Genomic DNA, 19878 nt, shown 5'->3' with positions numbered 1-19878 from the left:
AACATTTCATTAATACTTCATTGATATAATTTAAGTAATTTTACTGCATTAACTTTTCCTTCACATTTTTTAGAATTTATTAGATGTCACAGACCCTTATGCTGGCCAGTTCATTCATAATATTTTTTTATTATAATTATGATAAAATGAGTGATGAATTATTCTGAGTAGTCACATATACATGCATGTTAAAGTAGAAAAAAACAAAGTTAGAGTCGGCCACTTTTTAAATTTCAATCACGGAGGATTCAAAACAATATTTCAGTCTTAAATTCGTCTTACCGAAATATTCGTGAGCACAAATAACATACATTTAATAACAAGTAGATTATTCAACAATATTTACTCATTTCTCAATTGTAATTTAATTTAGTCCCCCTAATTTTACTTATGGTAAAATACTGGAATAATTAGCTGTCCTAAAAATATGCATATCTTTATTTTCTTTATTTTATATTACATATATATAACATTGTGGGAAGAACACCTAGATTGAGAATGTAATTGAAGAAAACTATATTATTTGCGATAAAGCCAGATTATTTATTACTTATTATTACAAACGTTTGACTACAACATAAAATAACAATTACTTTAATCGAAGAATGAACTTAAACCAATGATTTTTATTTAAAAATAAAAATAAATGCATAAAATCATTGATGTAAAAAAAGTTTATGAATTTTTTAGCCTCTTATTTTTTTTATATTTTTTATAACGTTTTCTTTTTCACCTGTGATTAATAGTTTGATTATTATAGATAAATAGATATTACAGTCAATCTAAGTTAAATGGTGTGCTACTTGAGTAAATATTTTGTAGACGAAAATGGCCAGCATAAGGGTCTGTGACATCTAATAAATTCTAAAAAATGTGAAGGAAAAGTTAATGCAGTAAAATTACTTAAATTATATCAATGAAGTATTAATGAAATGTTGGGAACTGCTGATTTGTGTACCTTTTGGCGTTTAATCAACCCTTATACTTAACTTTTAAAACTGTAAGTTTTTGTTAAGGAGATAAGTATAGACATGGCGTGATTGTCGTGAATGACAGTCACCCAGTGGTGACCATCGTTAGCTCCTCAGGTGATCTCGGGGCCAGCGACGCCTGAGCCGTCGTACGGGGTTTCCGGGAAGTGATTGGGATGAAAGGAGTTGTGCGAGTGGGTTGGGATGGGATCTGAGGAGTTTATGGAATTTAGTGTAGCGGGATTTAGCGAGGTTGGTTACAAATGGAATATTGAGGTCGGTATGAAGGGTGAGGTTTGACACATAGAAAGGAGCGTTCGTAATACGGCGGAGGATTTTAGACTGAAGGATTTGTATGCGGTTAAGGTTGGATTTTTTGGCAGCGCCATAGAGTTCCAGTCCGTAAGTCCATATTGGCATGAGGAGAGAGATGTATAGTCTTCTTTTGTTTCGTAAAGTAATTTTCGATCGTTTGTCAAGTAGTCTGGCGAGAAGTCGATATCTGGTGTTGAGGTCTTTTCTTTTTAGTCGAATATGAGGATTCCAAGTAAGTCTTTTGTCGAGGAATAGTCCGAGGTATCTCACGTGATCTGCAGGTGGTATAGGGGTGTTATACATATAAACAGGAGGAGGGATTTTGCGGTTAAGTGTGAAGACTATGTTTTTGGATTTAGAGGGATTTATTTTAATTCTCCAGTCGGTTAACCATGTTTCTATGGAATTGAGATGGGTTTGAAGTGTACGGGTAGTGAAGACAGGATCAGTACCAGAGGATAGAATTGCCGTATCATCGGCAAAGGTGTACAAGGAAGTAGAAGGATGAGTTGGTAGGTCAGCCGTGTAAATGGTGTAGAGGAATGGGGCGAGGATGCTTCCTTGTGGAACACCAGCAAGGATAGGATAAATAGAGGAATTGTGGGTTCCATAGGATACTTGGAAGTGTCTATCAGTTAGGTAGGATTTAAGGACTAGGAAGTATGTTGAAGGTAGGATGTTCTTTAGTTTCCAGAGGACGCCCTCGTGCCAGACTCTATCGAATGCCTGAGCTATGTCTAAGAAGACACCCACACAATATTCTTTCTTTTCGAGGGAAACAGCGATGGCGTCTACAACGCGATGAGCTTGTTGTATAGTGGAATGGAACTGTCGGAATCCAAATTGATGATCAGGAATATGTTGAAGGGGTATAACTATAGCTTGAAGGCGGGGTAAGAGGAGTTTTTCGAGGATTTTACCCAGGATAGGAAGGAGGCTTATTGGCCGATAGGAAGAAGGACATTGAGGATTCTTATTAGGCTTGGGGATCATTTTAATGGTGGAAAACTTCCATAGGAAGAGGAAATACGTTGTGCGGAGGACGGCGTTATAGATTGTCGTGAGGAGGATAACTGCTTTTTTGGGGAGTTGCAGAAGGATATTGGAGGTAATAAGGTCGTAACCAGGACTCTTCTTTCTCGGGAGATTGAGGATTACCTGCTTGACTTCTGTAGGAGTAAAGGATTTCGGAGGAGGGGAGAGTTGTAAAGGGACGTCGAGTTCGTTTAAAATTTTTTCGGCATGATTGTGACTTATAATGTCTGTGTGAGGACTAAAAACAGAGCTTAGTTGGGTGGCAAGGAGTTCGGACTTTTCTGAGTCAGATTTGGCCCAGGTTCCGTCATTTCGTCTGAGGGGAGAGGAAACAGTTTTGTATTTTAAGACACGTTTTGTAGCAGTCCATAGTGAGTTGTCACAAGTTGTTAGGGTTTCTGTATACTTCGCGTATTGTTCGTTATAGTATTTATGTAGTTGGTTTTTTAATTTGTTAGTTAGTGCGTTAAAAGTTCGTTTGTGGGAAGGGTATCTGGTACGGTGCCATAATGATCTGGCCCTTCGTTTTTGCATAATTAAGGCTCGTATTTCCATTGGTAGGTTGTTTGGTGTTGTTGGTCTGTCAGTCTGTTTGTATGTTGTCGATTTCCAGACACTCTGTTGTATTGCCTCAGTTAAGTAGGTTACGTTATTGTCAATGTCTTCAGGTGTTTTAAGTGAAATTCCCAGTTCTAGTTTTTGTTCGAGTAGTTGTCTGAATAGGTCCCAGTCCACTGGTCCGTTAATTAGAGTTGGTTTGGAAGGAATAGTTTTGGGGTGTATGTCGAGTACAAGGATGGCAGGTGAATGATCAGAGGAAAGGTCAGGAATGGTGTACGTATCAGTAAAAAGGGATGTGATGTTGGGATATAGTACCACCGAGAGTTATAGGATGATCATTCGATATCTTTCAGAAAAGAGAGCTGATTACCATACTTACCAGCTACAGAGCGAGAAAGCGTACAGAGTTGTCATTCGGTACCTTCACCAATCTACGCCCGTAGAAATGATAAAAGAAGAGTTGGCCGAGCTGGGTCACAAAGCACGTAACATAGCGCCCGTCATCCACCCAGTCAGCAAGCAAACTCTACCACTGTTCTTTGTTGACTTAGACCCAGGTCCCAACAACAAGGACATCTTTGGACTAGAGTTTCTCTGCTATACAAAAATAAAAGTGGAAGAACCAAATAAACAGCGCAATGTAATTCAATGCAAGCGCTGCCAAGAATATGGCCATTCCAAAAGTTATTGCAAACATCGCCCACGATGTGTAAAATGCGCGGGCGAACATCTCACCACAGACTGCGGCAAACAACGTACTACGCCAGCGAAGATACAGTTAAATTTCACTTTTGAGATTGAGGTTTCCTAAGATATTGAAGATTCTTCTGGTTTACGGACTAATCATTCCTCCACTCCTCCTTGGAGAGGGAAGCGTACTTCTGTTGGTCAATAGATAGGATTGTAAAAGATTGTGTTTTCCTTCCTGTAATGCTCCTTCTACTTCTTATTTACCAGTTTATTCTTGTAATTATATAGTCAAAACAAATAATTGATCAGAGCCCCGTTGGTGGAAGCGACTTTTAAAGAGTAACAAGCGGGTGTTCCTCCATCACTCCAGCGAACCCATGGGTTTTTGGCCAGTAAAAACATTCCTGTGGCCCCTCAGCCTCCTTATTCGCCTGACTTGAGTCCTTGTGACTTTTTTCTCTTCCCGAAGTTGAAAAATCACCTCAAGGGAACTCATTTTGGGACAGTCGAAAACATACAAACGGCTATAACCGACCAGCTGAAAGCTATTCCAGTGACGGAGTTCGAGCACTGCTATGAGGAGTGGAAGAAACGTCTCCAGCGCTGTGTGGCTTCAGAAGGAAGTTATTTTGAAGGTGACAATATAGAATTGTAATTCTTTTTGAATAAAAAAAAAAAATTAAAAAAATCAGTCTCATTACTTAATTTACAGACCTCGTAGGTCCTCCCTCACACTAGTTAAAAATTCAAAATGATATAAACTATAGAGGAGGTAAAGGATCGCACAGCGTTCACTGAGCCGACATAGAACGAACCATTTCTAAACACAGCGCATACCAGCACATAAATAACCTATCTAATCAGGATATTTTAAGATTCAGAGAAATTTAAATTATTCAGAGAAGACAATGCAATAAATTTTATAATGATAACCAGATTTCTTCCTCAATTAGCCCGAAAATAGGACATCTCAATTTCCGGAGAGGACACCTACTTAACCTCCTTCTTATATAATATAATACACTGTATCATTTTTTTCTTTTTCTGAAGTTATGGAGTAACCGTAAATAACAATAATGACTTCAAGGATGAAAATTCTATTGTCGTGGTTATTTAAATTCTTGAAGCGAAACAAATGAGAACTTAGTCAACCGTACCGGTGACATTTCTTTGCAGAATTCGCCCTTTATTCTCTCTCTCCCGCAATAATAAAACAAAAAAAAGAGAAGAATTCTCCTGGTATTTTACCTTTGAACGAGATCGAGGTAAAGAAAGCAGTATGTAGTTGCTATTTAAATGCTGATTTTTATGGAAATACTTCAGATAAAATTGTACAATTTCTGAACGTAAAACCTGTGTTAGTACGTCTTTACTTCTGAATGTAAACCAAAAACAATTTCATTAATTTTTGAATTTTCCAATAAAAGTTTGAAATGCATTAATAATTTCGGATCGGGTTACCAACTCCATCAGTATTGGCAGCAATAATAATTTAGATTTTGATAATTCATATTGGCCGAGCCACGAGTACAGTTATAAGCACTAAGACAGAAAACTGTTACCATTCATCCAACTGTCGCACTCAAATCTTCAACCTGGTTACCTTTAAACCTACCAGTTTATGTAAAAACTTTTTTAAAATCCAACATAGTCTTGTTTATAAAAAAAAAAAACAAAGCTCCTCTCAATTACATCGTCCAAAAATCCTAAATCTGCTTCATAAACAAAACGCTGTCATTTTCCAAATTAGTGCACCACAGACTTTGTGCAACTCCTCCAATACCTCATTGTCGACACTGTGCATGCCAAATTGCCATTATGTTGAAAATAGGTGGCGAGCTATTGATGCATATCCATTGATTAGTGCCTTGGACCTTTTCTACACAATTTGATAATCCTGAGGAAATCCTTAGGCGCTTAACATTCTATTTAAGTATCACGTCCATCTCTTGCAACTTTTTTTTTTGCCTTTTTTTGGCATTGGCTTTCGCCGTACAGCCAGCATCGCCTAGGTGCTTATCACTAGAATATCACTCACTCTCCATTCTTACTTACTCGTATAAATACATTCGCTTCACACATTCATCCCTCTACTATATACAAATATTTACATAAACCTTACAACTAATGGATGGATGGATGGATGTACTCTATATTCCTGCCATCCTTATAGCTTAACCGAAATTAAAATCACGTAATCCTTCTCTAATCATTTTCTTCCATTCATTCTAATCGGCTATAACTTTTAAATACATTCATATTTCATTGCTAGCTCTGCTACAGATTTAAGCACATAGATTTTGGTGGAGAATATTATTTCTTCGTAGCGAAATGGTGCATGTAAATACCTGTATATATCGTCAAACATTCGTTTACTTTCTACTACATTACGTGGACATATAATAATTATTTGTTTGAAATCATCCTTTTCATTGCAACCCACGCAAAGTGGATCCTGTGAACTTCTGACAGTTGTATAGCTGCAGAGATGGGTAACACGAGCTCCTGGGTACACGAAGACTTGAGAAGAATCCCACTTGGTTAAGTAGTCCGCTTTTCCATGATTCCTTGATGTCCAGAACTTCAGAAAACACTCTTACTTTCTTCTATCCCAAGTCATTAAGTCTTCTACATTCCTTTACCAGCTTCAATAAAAACTCCAAAGTTTTTCAGATTTTCCAGAGCTTTCAAAAGAAGCCTGACTGTCCGAGAAAATTCTACCTACACTCACCTACGAGGGGGTACCCAAAAAAAACCGGAATTATTTTTTAAAAGCTATTTATTTACAAATTTTTTACAGAACAACCTTATCCCCTTCAAAATACTCTCCATTACAACTAATACATTTGTCCCACCGGTGCTTCCACTGTTCGAAACATTTTTTGTAGTCATCTTTAGAAATGGCTGACAGCTCCTTCTTCGTTTTTTTCTTGACCTCTTCAATGTTGTCAAATCGGTGACCTTTCATGCCCTTTTTCATGCGTGGAAATAAGAAAAAGTCGCACGGAGCCAGGTCAGGCGAGTAAGGTGCGTGGGGCAGTGGAACCATGCCATTTTTAGCCAAAAACTGTGTAACAGAGATGGCTGTGTGTGCAGGTGCATTGTCATGGTGGAAGAACCAGTCTCCTGTTTGCCACAAATCGGGTCTTTTTTGGCGAACACTATTGCGCAATCTTTTCAAAACTTCCAAATACAAGGTTTGATTGACGGTCTGACCTGGGGGGACAAACTCTGAATGGACTACGCCTTTGGCATCAAAAAAGCAAATCAGCATTGTTTTGATGTTTGACTTGACTTGACGACATTTTTTTGGTCGGGGTGAAGATGACGTCTTCCATTGGCTCGACTGTTGCTTTGTTTCTGGGTCATAACCATAGCACCATGACTCATCACCAGTAATGACCTTTGACAGAAAGTCTGGATCAGTTTCAAGCTGTTGTTTCAAAGCACGACATGTTTCAACTCGATGTTCTTTTTGATTGTCAGTCAGAACTCGAGGAACAAACTTGGCAGCAACCCTTTTCATCCCCAAATCTTCCGTTAAAATTCGCTGAACCGAGCTCCAAGATAACCCACTACTCTCTGACAGTTGATCAATTGTCTGTCGACGGTCTGTGAACACCAGCTCTCGAATTTTTTCAACATTTTCGTCGATTCGGGCAGTTGATGGACGTCCAGAACGAGGTTTGTCATCAATCGACATGTCGCCATTTTTATACCGAGTTTTTCCCATAGCGTCATCTTTGTAAGCTGTTTTCAACATTAAAACACTTTCAGCAGCATTTTTGCCGAGTAGAAAACAAAATTTCAGAGCTGCACGTTGTTCACTTAAACTTGCCCTCATAAAAAAACGAAAAAAGAACAAAACAGCGCTGGTAAAAACAATCACTGCAGATGAACTGAACAAGCCAGGCAGACAACACAGGCAGGACTGAACTGGCAAGGAATTGCGCTATGCACGTCTAGCGGCAGAAATGCGTACTACATAAGCTCCATGCGCGGCAACGAAATTCCGGTTATTTTTGGGTACCCCCTCGTATTGTTTTTAGTTATTTCCAGCAAACTGCAATCTGCTTAAAAAACAGTTGTCAGACTAATCTTTACGTCTATAAGAAAAATCAGTCCTCTTCTTGGAAGTGCGTCCTTGAAATAGAAACTGGCTTTCCAGTAACATTGTTTGGCGGCTGTTCTTGTCAGTGGTTAGAGTGGAATTTGTTCTTTCTTGACCATTGATGCACCTCTCCCTTAATTTGGGAGATAGTATCGCGAACTTCTCCATATCTTTTTTGCTTAGAGAGTCGATTAATTCTATGTTAGATTTAGCCATTACAGGCGTCAGTAATAATAATAGAATGCAGTCACCAAGGAGTGGAACAGTGTGTAATTCTATCTGTTAGTGATGCAAACGTTGCTAACCTCAAATTAATGAAAAGAAAACGCCTATGATCGGAAAAACTAATATAACCTTACGCAATAGCCTTCTTTATCAAAGATATTAAAGAAAAAATATATTTCTTGATCAGTCTAGTACCTATAAACATAAAACTTTTATCTTATCAAAGGTTCAAACGAAAGAACACAAAAATAGAAATCATGTTATATTTAAAAGAATTTAAAAATAAATGTTCTGGAACCAAACAATATTATCATGTATGTAAATAATTTTAAACATTCCTTTATAAAACTTATATTTCATTGAATGACGACATAACATTCAGAAGCTGTAAGTCGATAATACCAATAACGGATATAATAGCTTCCTCCTGCCTTTTATATATATTTATCGTAAACATTGTTTAAGAATGTTAAAAATTTACTGATGGGCAAAAAACAAAAAAAAAACTCGAGTATGTCTTGTTTACTTTAACATCAACAACCCGATAGCACTTTGATTATTAGAGTGACTCTGCCGGAAACCGAACTGGTGATCTGGAATAGCTTGTTGGAGGCCGAAATCTAAGAGGAAGGAGCCGTTTTGGGTGCGTGGCTTCTTTTTATAACATAGAACTTCCATAAAAGAGGAAAGAGGACACCGTTGTATTTGTAGGTAAGGAACAGGATTATTGTTTTCCGGAAGTTGTGTAAGGATTATTAAGGATTACGGTCTCAGTGTTACGATCAAAGCCTTAATCATACAGTTTGCTTTTACTGCATAACCAGGTTTCATCTCAAGAGCCGAGTAAACGTGGTTACAAATGATTAAGATTAACACCTATTCGTTCGAGAAGTGCTAGAAATGGAATTAATTCATCCTAGTCTAACAGGTATACCAACATTGGAGGCCCTAGGTAAGTCTCTTTCCGGCATTAATGGAGAAGGGCAAATAGTTACAACTTTTTTTTGACAAAAAATAAGCAAAAAAAAATGCCCTTGCGTACAATTAAATATTTTACACGGCGCTCGAGAGTAATGATATGGGTATTTTCCAGGGAAGGAAAGAATTTCAGCATTCTAAATTTTAGATCATCTGAACCTCGAGACTTTCAATTTGCAAGCTAACTAAATTCTTCCTTGCTTTGAGTTTTTATTGTTCGGTAATCTCTTAGATTTGTTTGTTCCGACTATGGAGAGCCATTTCGAAGAGATTGCAAGTGCCTGCTTGAAGACTAATTTGTCTATTGGGAACGAAAAATTGCAGACTATCATTTTAGTGCAGTTTCTCAACAGCAGTTTTCATTTTTTTCCCTAACTTAATTTTATATTTGTATCTTGTTTATAAAGAATTAAAATGAAACAAACATTACCTGTCTTGGTTGTTGCGATGTGTACAAGACAGTAACAAAAACCGGCCTCAACTGATCCTGCGGCACTGGTACAGATACACATAGAAACGGATCGAATGTATTACTTTGCCTTTGACATCTTGGGCAGGTCAACGAAGAACGGAACTGTGCTTGGAATACAGCCAATACGAAACTATCATTTTGTCGTACATGGTTGGCCAATGTTTCTGCAGCTACAACATCGTCGGGTCGGCCGAAGGAGTTCTGTAACAAACAATGTTTAGATCAGCATATTGTCTGCATGCAATGCCAATTATTGTCAATTAGTTACACCAGTGGAAATCACAGTTTAATACAAAAAAAAAAAAAACAAACAAATAGCATAATAGGAAACATCTGAGGTCACTGGCACATCCTGATGGGTGCCGGCCTCATGTTACTGTCAACAACGTCCATCATTGGCAGTGAGCTGTGAGAAGCTCCTAAAAGTATCTAAGAGCAAGCAGGATACGAACTCAGGACCTCCGTGTGGGAGTCCAGCGCGTCCCTAACCACTCAATTCATCTTTTCCCTAATAAATGATAGAAAGGAGATACTTCTATACTTGATCACACACATACATTTATTATTATAAAAAAGAAATGAAAAAAATGCTTTAGTTATCATATTTTGAACCTAGAATACCTATTTCTGTTGAGAATCTTTTCCCATTTGAAAATAGTAGGCTCATTATACTTTTCTTTCATATGGAATTAATTATATGTCAATAAGTAATTTATTTTTGTTATTTTGTACTTCATTTTTTTGTGTTGTCTTTATTTCTTTGTCTGATTTACGTTATAATAATAATGTACAAACCTCTTTGTACATCCACGGTCTTAAGCAAATAATAATTCTACTATCAAGGGACACTACTATTAAAAACCCTAAATTTCGAATTAAGGAACTATCAATACTTTAAATTCAAGGATTCAAAATGCTATTGAGTATTTTTCTTTTGTGTATAAGCCGTTCAAAGCACAACTTGATTAACTCCATACAACAAAAAGTGGAGAAATGTACATTATTTTTTAAAATTCCGTTTATAATAAAAATTCAAGTAAATTTACCGTTATCATTTTAGCGGATGCTACTGAATTTGAGTTGAATTATTGAGTTGATTTAGATTAGAGGCCGGAGTTAATCAAAATGGCTTCTAAAATAAATTATTCATTATCCATTGTCCAAAAAAAAATTGTCGTTTAATTATATTAATCTTTATTACTTGGGATATTTCGTTTTTGTTTTATAAAAATAAAAAGTTATGTCTTGAACCAAGTGCTACTGACACTTAAATTTATGATATTTCACAAAGTGCAGTTAATCGATTTGTGCAATGAACGGCTCATATATAACTTTTATTTGATAGATTTTTCCAAGAAAATTGGATTTTTTGATATTTTGAGGCAGAAATTAATGTTTTAGAAAAACGAAGCTTGAAAAAGCCCAAATTTAGAATCATGAGAACTGAGATAAGAGGGAGACGTAAGTGTTCAGGTCAGATTTTGTTTTACCCAGCGTTTAAAAAAGCCAATTCAATGAGCTACAAGATAAATCTAAAATTCAACTCTTAGAGTATTTTGTCTTTCTGTCAACTGAGAAATCGATGCCTACACATGAATATGAAAATACACTTCTTTACTCAGTTTAGTCATAAATAGATAACTATTAATCATGTTCACTTGCCAACGGTCCACGTAAAACAGTTGTGTGGAATAAGATTATTCCACAATCATTTGAATAGATTAGCTTTAACTGTAGAAACAATAGTGAGATTGTGTAAGAACATGTTTGTTGTAATGTTACTAGATCGTGTCTAGTCTCATGGATAGTGTCTGTGTGTCTGTCCATTATTAAACAGAAGGAAGTACCTCTCTACTTGGAAGATATGTAAACATTAGGCTACCAGAGCCAAGCAGAACTTGATCGCCTAGAATAGTAACAAAATGTAAACATTTACTAGGCCTCATTAGTCCAACAAACTAGCCACTCCTAATGCTATGGTTTAAATTAACTATGGTAAAGAGCATGTGGTGATTTGAATAAATAAACTTATTATAGGAACAGGGTTATTTCAAATTCATTATCAGGATTCTAAGCTGATAGATTATCAAGTTGTTGTTAACAGTCTTACAGCTCACTGTCCGGTAATGGACAGTGTTGTCTGTAACGAGAGAACACTGTCCGGAGGCCGGCAGTGCACTGGAAAAAGCTCCGGGCGCTAATAACCTCAGCTGTTGATGCGCCATCATTATTTTTATAATTTTGTTTTTTAATTAAATTGAAAGCTTTGATTGATGTATGGGTAATTTTTCTGAGAAAATGTTTCAATACGGATTATAGATTATGCATCTACACAATCAACATACCAAAATTAATTAAAAAAAAAAAAATAAAAAAATAAAAATCAATATTATACTCTTTGAGTGCGTTCCACTAAACGCTCACAACGATCACCGCTCACGACCGTGGTTTTGCCCGCTCCACTTGCTTGCGAGTGTTACAATCGAAAACCCAAGTGGAATGGAATATGGGCGTTTTAACCGTTCATGTAAACATTACAAATCGAAAATAAGTCAGAAGCTTGAAGAGGTTATTTTTTTAATTTTAACCCCGTTTATATGCAGTTATAATAAACTTTATTAATTATTGGTTTATTTACTTATTAACTTTAGCAAGTTAACAAGTCAGATAAGTTTTATTAACTTTATTAATAAGTTGATTTATATTAAAAATATATGGCCCGGTGAGAATGAGAGTGGCGTAAGTCCATTTTGAGCAGTTTTGAGATAAAACGTGTTTTGTGTTTTGCTCTGTAAAAAAATGCAGGTAATAAAAATAGCTTTATTAATTTTGTTTTTATTATTATTACATAGAAGCAAATTTTTTGGTGCACATTAGAATGTAATGGGATTTTAAATTATTTTAGAAAATGCAAAAATGTGACTTACTTCATTGTCATTCGCAGCACATCTGGCGCAAGGTTAAACAAAGCGGCATTTAAAACCAATCTTAAGGGATTTATTTCATAAATCAATGCTTCAAAATGCAGAAGACTCATCACTGAGACTCATTTTACTAGCAGATCTTATTTCAACATAACCGACTACATTAGTGTAGATAAGTGAACAGAACTGATCACCCTTATGATACTGCCCATACCATAGGAGGTACTGCAATTCTAATAAAAAACTGTCTTCGACACAATCTGATCCCAACTAATCCTACCAATTCTCTTCAATCAACAGTCATCTCTCTCCCAATAAACTGAACAGACGATTCAAACTTCTCTCTAGACTTCTCGAAAGCGATCTAAACTCTCACTTCAGAATAAATGACTTATCTACACTATGATACTGAAACCTGCCTGGACTTACGGAATGGAACTTCGGGGCTCAGCCAAAGCTTCCAATATCTATAAAAATCCAATCCTTCCAGTCAAAAACTCTAGACGAATCGCAAATGCTCCTTACTATGTCCCTAACTCTACCTTGCACCGAGATTTCCTTGTTCCTTATGTTACAAAAGCTGTAAGATCCCGTTATATTAAATTCCACACATCAATCACCTCACATCCTAATCCACTAGTATACCAACTTACTGCATTGCCTGGAAATACTCCCAGGCGGCTGAAGCGCAGGTGGCCACGTGATCTTCTAAATGAAGTAAGTGCCAGTGCACAATAGTGAACTCCTCTTCTTTGGGAGTTTTCTTTGGAAATGGGTGAATTCTCCCCTCATGCTATTTATGTACTTATCTATTATCATGTTGTATGTATCAGCTTCACTTATTGCAGAAATATATTGCAGTTGTGAAAGTAAATAAAGTAAAAAAAAAAAAATCCAAATTAAAATTTAACTAATAACACCAACACTAAGGAGTATTTTTAATTTGTAGTTAACTAAATCCATGGAACAATTCACTAATTAACACCATACGACAATAGACTTCCCCAAGAAAACAAACAATCTGGTAGACTTACGCCACTGTCATTCTCAACAGTATGAGCTTTTGATTAAGTACTAAAACTTTGTGCTTCTCCTGATGGCCAATAAGTGCACTAAGAACTTACTGCATTGTCACTCTAAACAAAACAGTTGTTGTAGGATACAAAGCTGTCGTTACCTTGATTTCAATAAAAAATGGACTTACGCCACTCTCATTCTCACCGGGACATATATATAATTCAATTTTTATATTACATTTTCGTAAAGTATTTATAAAATTAAAATGTCTTTTGTGGCAACAGTAGGATATTTATTAATGTAATGTAATAATGCTTTAGAAAGTTCTTCATCTAGTTCCGATGAAAAGTGGAATTCAATTTTACAAAATCGCAATAGTGAAAAGCGAAAACTTAAGCCACGTATTATTAACTATCAAAGTGTAATTGGTCTTTATTCAGTGATTTAGTATGTAAAGGGATAAGTGATTTTTTCATTTTATTATTTTTTTTAGACTTTCGAGATACACATTCAACTAATTACATGAGATAATACTTTTATTTACCTGATATGATTTTTTCGGTCGCCATGTTTGCTTTTAAAAATTGCGCCAAATTTCTGAACGCCCACTTCGACCCAGCTCTTAAGGTAGGGCTTGTGAGCTTCTTCAAAATAATGACGTCATTAGTGACGTTTTCGCCACAACAACCGCGGTCGTCAAGTGGAACGGCTGAAGGTACACTTTGATCCTTGTGAGCGCTTAATGGAACGCACCCTTTGTAACCGTACAAAAAACCGAAATGTATTCTTTGAGGAAAGCCTTTCATAAATCCCTACCCGAAATCAAAGTGTATCGAACTAGTTGGCGACACATTTCCAGTTCGACCTCAGTTCGTAACTACTTTTTATTTAATTTCTTAAAATGTTTACAGAAAAGTTCTCTGATCTTGTGACCTAATTTGGTAGCTGCAAGTTAAACCTCGCTTGCAAAAAAATAAGCGATAACCTTTAATCATGGTTACAAGAATGTAAAGAATCAATTAGTTATGAAAGTAAAGTAATCGCCTATTTTTTCATTAAATAAAATCCAAGGCCTAGACCGGAGGAATCGAACCCCGTACCACAATTCTTCTTAGCTGCTCGCCTCTAACCGCTCGGCTACCGTAGCACCTTCAATTCCTAAGAATGTATAATCTCTAAACACTGGAGAAAACAATAAAATTTTCAGATCACAGTGCTTGAGCCATATAAAAGAAAATTTTAAATAAGAATGAATAAGAATTCTAGTCTACAATGTAGGAAGCTGTAGCATTCAACTCCAAGAAATGGAGCTCAAAATTTGTTCATGAAGGGAAAGTCTCCTGACATACAGCAATTACAGGAGCTTTCACTCCTGCGTGAGCCATATCAAAATTTGTCGACCATAACAAATAAGCCATTAATTGGTAGATGGAAATAATCTTTGTGAAATTCTCTTATTTGTAACGGAAACTTCTTGTGTTTGAATTTCTTCCAAAAAAAGAGGTCCAAGGAGAAAGTTAAACTGAATCCGCCAACGTTTCGGGGATTTATTGTCTTGTCACGGCTCACTAAATCAAAAATTTTATTTTTATTAAAGCGCGTCAACATCTGAGGTTGTTAGTGGCGTCCGGAGCTTTTTCCAGTACATTGGCGGCTTCCAGGCAATGTTCTCACGATGAGAAGCTTCTAATAAAAGAAACTCTGAAGGGCCAGCAGCTGGATTTGAATCCGGAATCTCCGCGTGGAAATCCATTATAAGCTAATTCCTCCTCTTACTGTACTAATTATTTTTGGATTTCTAAATCAGACTGAAATAAGTGAAGAAAAAGAGGCGACAAAAAACTCTATAAACCCAATGGATTTCCCGTTTTGAAAAAACGGCCATTTTTTGGTTTTAAATTTTCACGATAAAATCACTTTGTCTATTAAATCACGAGACTGATGCTGCTACAGAAGAACTATGCATGCGCCAAATCCTAACGACCGATAGCTGTGCAGCGTAAAGCCTTCTCTTTCGATTGCAGCGTCTCACGCGTTTGTAGAGAAATCTGTCTGACCGAAACCGTCGTTTGTGTAAGAGGTGTTAGTTTCGTTTTGCCGAACACATGTACTACAGCAACGAATTGTCGTGAAATTTCACATGAAACTGGGTAAAACCGCTACTGAAACTTATCTTTTATTAAAAGAAGTTTATGGCGATGAATGTTTATCACGTACTCAAGTTTTTGAGTGGTTCAAGCGTTTCCAAGATGGCCAAGAAGCCGTCGGAGATGATGTCCGCCCGGGTCGCCCTTTCACGTCCAAAACGGATGAAAATATCGATTATAACTAATCAACATTACTACCGTGAGGTGCTTGCATAACTCCGTGAAAGAGTAAGGAAAAAACGACCCGATTTGTGAAAAGAACAAGTCATGGGTTCTCCATCAAGACAACGCGCTAGCTCACACTGCATTGTCTGTCAAGACGTTTCTAGCCAAGTACAACATCCCAGTTTTAGCCCATCCGCCTTATTCGCTGACCTGGCCCCATGTAACTTTTATCTGTTTCCCAAGGTCAAATCTGCATTAAAAGGGTCACGATTTCAATCCGTTGAAGCTGTGAAAGAAAAAGCGGCACGCGTCATGCAGGAGCTCACAGAAAAAGACTTCCATTTAGAACGATGGTAAATTCGCATGGAGCGTTGTAGGGATAGGGGAAAGGTGTATATTGAAGGTAATAATAACTAAATATGTATAAATTTAAAATAACATGTTTTATAGCAATAGTCTCGTTATTTAATATCCACTCATGGTATAACACCTAGTTATATAACAGAATATCCAAGTACAACAGGTATACCAGAATTCAGGATGAAATATTTAGGAGCAATGCAGTTTTCTGGTGAGGAAATGTTTTATTCGCTGTCCTAAATTTCGTTATGGATGCCTTCAAATGTAGCCAGAATTAAGAATTCCTACCAAAGTAGATGTTTGTAATTTTTTATATTTCGTGTTATTAATTCATATTGTATTTTCAATTTTAAATAAAGGCTATTAGAATTTAACGAAGTACCAATAAATTGCTTAAACTGAAACAAAGGTTCATTTATTTTGCCGGAAAATTAAACAAAGCACACTCTAATCCGGCAACATAGTACAAGGCAAATCCAACTAACAACCAAGATAAGCTGTTGCATACTTCAGTATCAGTGAATGAAGTGCAACGATAATAGAAACTTTCCACTTGCTCATACAACCTGTCGAACTCACCAAATAAAAATCTATTTGATCAAATACTGCACAAGGTTTACGTGAAAAACAAAATATTGTAAACATTTATTTTGCTACCGTTTTAAGATGGAAATTTTAGCACAAATTCTTTAAAATTGTAGTAAAGAGTTAAAAACTATTTTTATTATTTAAATTCTATTTGCCTAAAAATTTCTTGGCAAAGCGTAAAACAAGTTATAAAAATAGTGCTATAGAGTCGTTAAATATTTTGTTGGACATTTTTAAGAGAAGCCACCTGCCTAGCTCTCCTAGATACTGGGGTTACCTGGGTAGTATCTGCTGATATTATTGTCACTTGTTCTACTTTTCGTTTGACCTAGGCCCTTATAAAAATAACTTAACATTAAATAAAGTTAAACCAGTATCTTTTTAGGCTTACACATTGATTCAAATTTTTTTTAACAGTACTACAGAAAGAAGCAAAGAATTATTTGGTGAATTAAGTTTTATTCAATTAACTACGGATAAATTGGGAAGGGATTAGCTATGAGGTTAGCGTATTGGATTCCAACGCGGAGATCCCGGGTTCGAATCTAGCTTCTAGCCCTTAGATTCTCTGTTTTTAGGAGCTACTGCTAACCTAGGCAATTACCCTCTCAAAAGGTGGATTCCAAAATCGGACCTGCCTCCAACTTACAATTAAAAAAAACACACATTTGCTTTTATGCAAATGCACAATACATTTATTGTGTTTGATATATATATATATATTTTCACTTTATTTGTATATTTACAACTGCAACAAATATTGCACCAAGTAAATGAGATCTTACTGGTTCAGTTCACTTGTAATGTCATGGTTAGAGCAATCACCCACTGGTGAAACTCTTTCACAGTGATTTAATCACAGCAGATCTCTAGGCCACTTCCGCTTCAGTCGACGAGGAGGATTGTCTGGAAGGTGAGGAGAGGAGAGTTGTTGGACAAGAGGATTAGGATGGAGAGCTAGGAGGCTGTGAAATTTGCGGTAGCGAGACTTTATTAGGTCAGTGACAAAAGGGATGTGAAGGTCAGTTTGTATTGTAAGGTTAGAGATGTAGTATGGAGCATTCAGAATTTTCCGTAGGATTTTAGACTGTAGTGCCTGCAGAGGGTTTGAAGTTAGAAGGTTTGGTAGAGCTCCACACTTCTGCTCCGTATGTCCATATGGGACTTAACAGTGTCTTGTAAATTGTCAGTTTGTGATTCAAGTCGAGTTTGGATCTGCGGTCAAGTAGTCTAGTAAGTAGCTTGTAGCGTCTGTTCACGTCTTGTCGTTTTAGTCGAGTATGTGGGTTCCACGTGAGTCTCTTGTCAATGTACCGTCCTAAGTATCGTACTAAGTCAGCTGGAGGAATCGTTACACCGTTCAGTTGAACTAGTGGGCTCGCAGATTTTCGTAAAGTAAACGTAATGTACACTGATTTTTGCTCATTAATGTTTATTTTCCATTTTCGGAACCAGGTTTCGAGAAAATTTAAATGGCTTTGAATGTTCTGGCTGGCTTGGACCGGATCGGAGTGGGATGAAAGATGTTTGATATTTAATAAATAATCTTAGCAGTACTTAGTTTTACTTACTGCATCATTTTAGCACGTTAATTAAGACGCGTTTTTATATTAAGGATGAGGTTATTGGCGCGCCCGGAGCTTTCTTCAGTGCATTACCGGCCTCAGGACAGTGTTCTCGCGTTACAGGCAACCCTACAAGGATTCTTGCCGTCTCCCGAGATTTGGATCATCTCATAGGTCCATCAATCTTGCTAGGGTTTAATTCCTTCTGTAGCCTATTTGGGAAAGGAGATTTGGCTGAAGTTGAATAAGACGGATATTATTATTTGACGAACTTAGTTTTTTTAGTTGTAAAAATATGGTATACATTATAAAAATGATGTTATTTTTTTGTTCACAAAGTACTAACGATAAAAATATGTAATTAAATATTTAAATTCTAAAAATAAAAATTCCTATTTAAGAGGTAAATAAACTTGGCTAGCAATGAACAGAAGTTTAAAATTACCAACCCACAAAACACAAACACATAAGAAGTAAGAATATTACTGTAACGATATATTTTAGGTTTTTAGTGTTAGTAAACAAATTCATTATTTCTTAAATGCACGTATTTTTTATCAGTAAAATTAAAGTAGTGTCGATAAACAGTTCTTTAGAATACCTAATTTTTCCATTATATGCATCAACCTCCTTTAACTACAAAAAAATAACTTCGTATAACGTAACAAATGCGTAAAACACTTCTTTTAGAGTGACGCTTTCCGCGCAGCTTACTTTTTTGCTTCCACTTTATTAGTAATTGTAAAATGTTGCATCAAGTAAACTTGATGTTATTGGCTTAGTTCACTAAGTCATATGTTAGAGCAATCACCCAGTGGTGAAACTCTTTCTCAATGGAATTACTTTCACCAATTAAGTCACCTAGGCCATTTCCGCTTCAAGCGACGAGGAGGATTGTCTGGAAGGTTAGGAGAGGAGAGTTGTTGTACAAGAAGATTAGGAAGGAGAGCAAGGAGGCTATGAAATTTGCGATAGCGAGACTTGATTAGATCGGTGACAAATGGGTTGTGAATGTCAGTGTGTATGGTGAGGCTAGAAATGTAGTATGGTGCATTTTTTGTTATATTTTTGACTGCAGTATTTCTGTATGCGTTTGAAGGTTTAGTTGAGCCCCACTCTTCTGCTCTGTATGTCCATATCCGGTCTTAACAGTGTCTTGTAAATGGTTTGTAATTCAAGTCAAGTAGTCTAGAAAGTAGTATGTATAGTCTGTTCACATCTTGTCGTTTCAGTCGAATATGTGGGTTCCACAGGTTAGTCTCTGTCCTGAGTATTGTGCTACGTCAGCTGGAGGAATACGACGTTCGGCTAATTAAATAACGAGACTGATATTGCTACAGAAGAACTATGCATGCGCCAAATCCTAACGAACGACAGCTGTGCAGCCTTCTCTTTCGATTACAATGACTCTCGTGTTTGTAGAGAAATCTGTCTGACCGGAACCGTCGTTTGTATAAGAGGTGTTAGTTTCGTTTTACCGAAAACATGATACTACACATGTAGTAGAGCAACGAATTGTCGTGAAATTTCACATGAAACTGGGTAAAACCTCTACTGAAACTTATCTTTTATTAAAAGAAGTTTAATACGTCCAAAACGGATGAAAATATCGATTATAATTAATCAACATTAAAACATGAAAGTGTAAGGAAAAAACGATCGATTTGTGGAAGAATAAGTCATGGATTCTCCATCAAGACAACTCGCCGGCTCACACTGCATTGTCTATCAAGACGTTTCTAGCCAAGTACAAC

General features: G+C 36.5%; 1 protein-coding gene across 1 annotated transcript in view; it reads right to left on the bottom strand.

Moving 5' to 3' along the window:
• LOC141449582 (ubiquitin carboxyl-terminal hydrolase 43-like) overlaps window positions 1-19878 on the bottom strand; it is a 94283-nt gene that overhangs the window by 28437 nt on the left and 45968 nt on the right. Inside the window, exon 2 of the mRNA XM_074119134.1 lies at window positions 9317-9559. Within this exon, the coding sequence (XP_073975235.1) occupies window positions 9317-9559 (243 nt within the window). The remainder of the gene's footprint in view (window positions 1-9316; window positions 9560-19878) is intronic.

Source organism: Rhodnius prolixus, unplaced genomic scaffold, assembly GCF_049639745.1.
Source record: "Rhodnius prolixus isolate KJV_2025 unplaced genomic scaffold, Rpr scaffold_2, whole genome shotgun sequence".
Classification (NCBI taxonomy): Eukaryota; Metazoa; Arthropoda; class Insecta; order Hemiptera; family Reduviidae; genus Rhodnius; species Rhodnius prolixus.
Note: the sequence above shows the minus strand (reverse complement) of the source record. Positions and strands in the feature narration are given on the sequence as shown.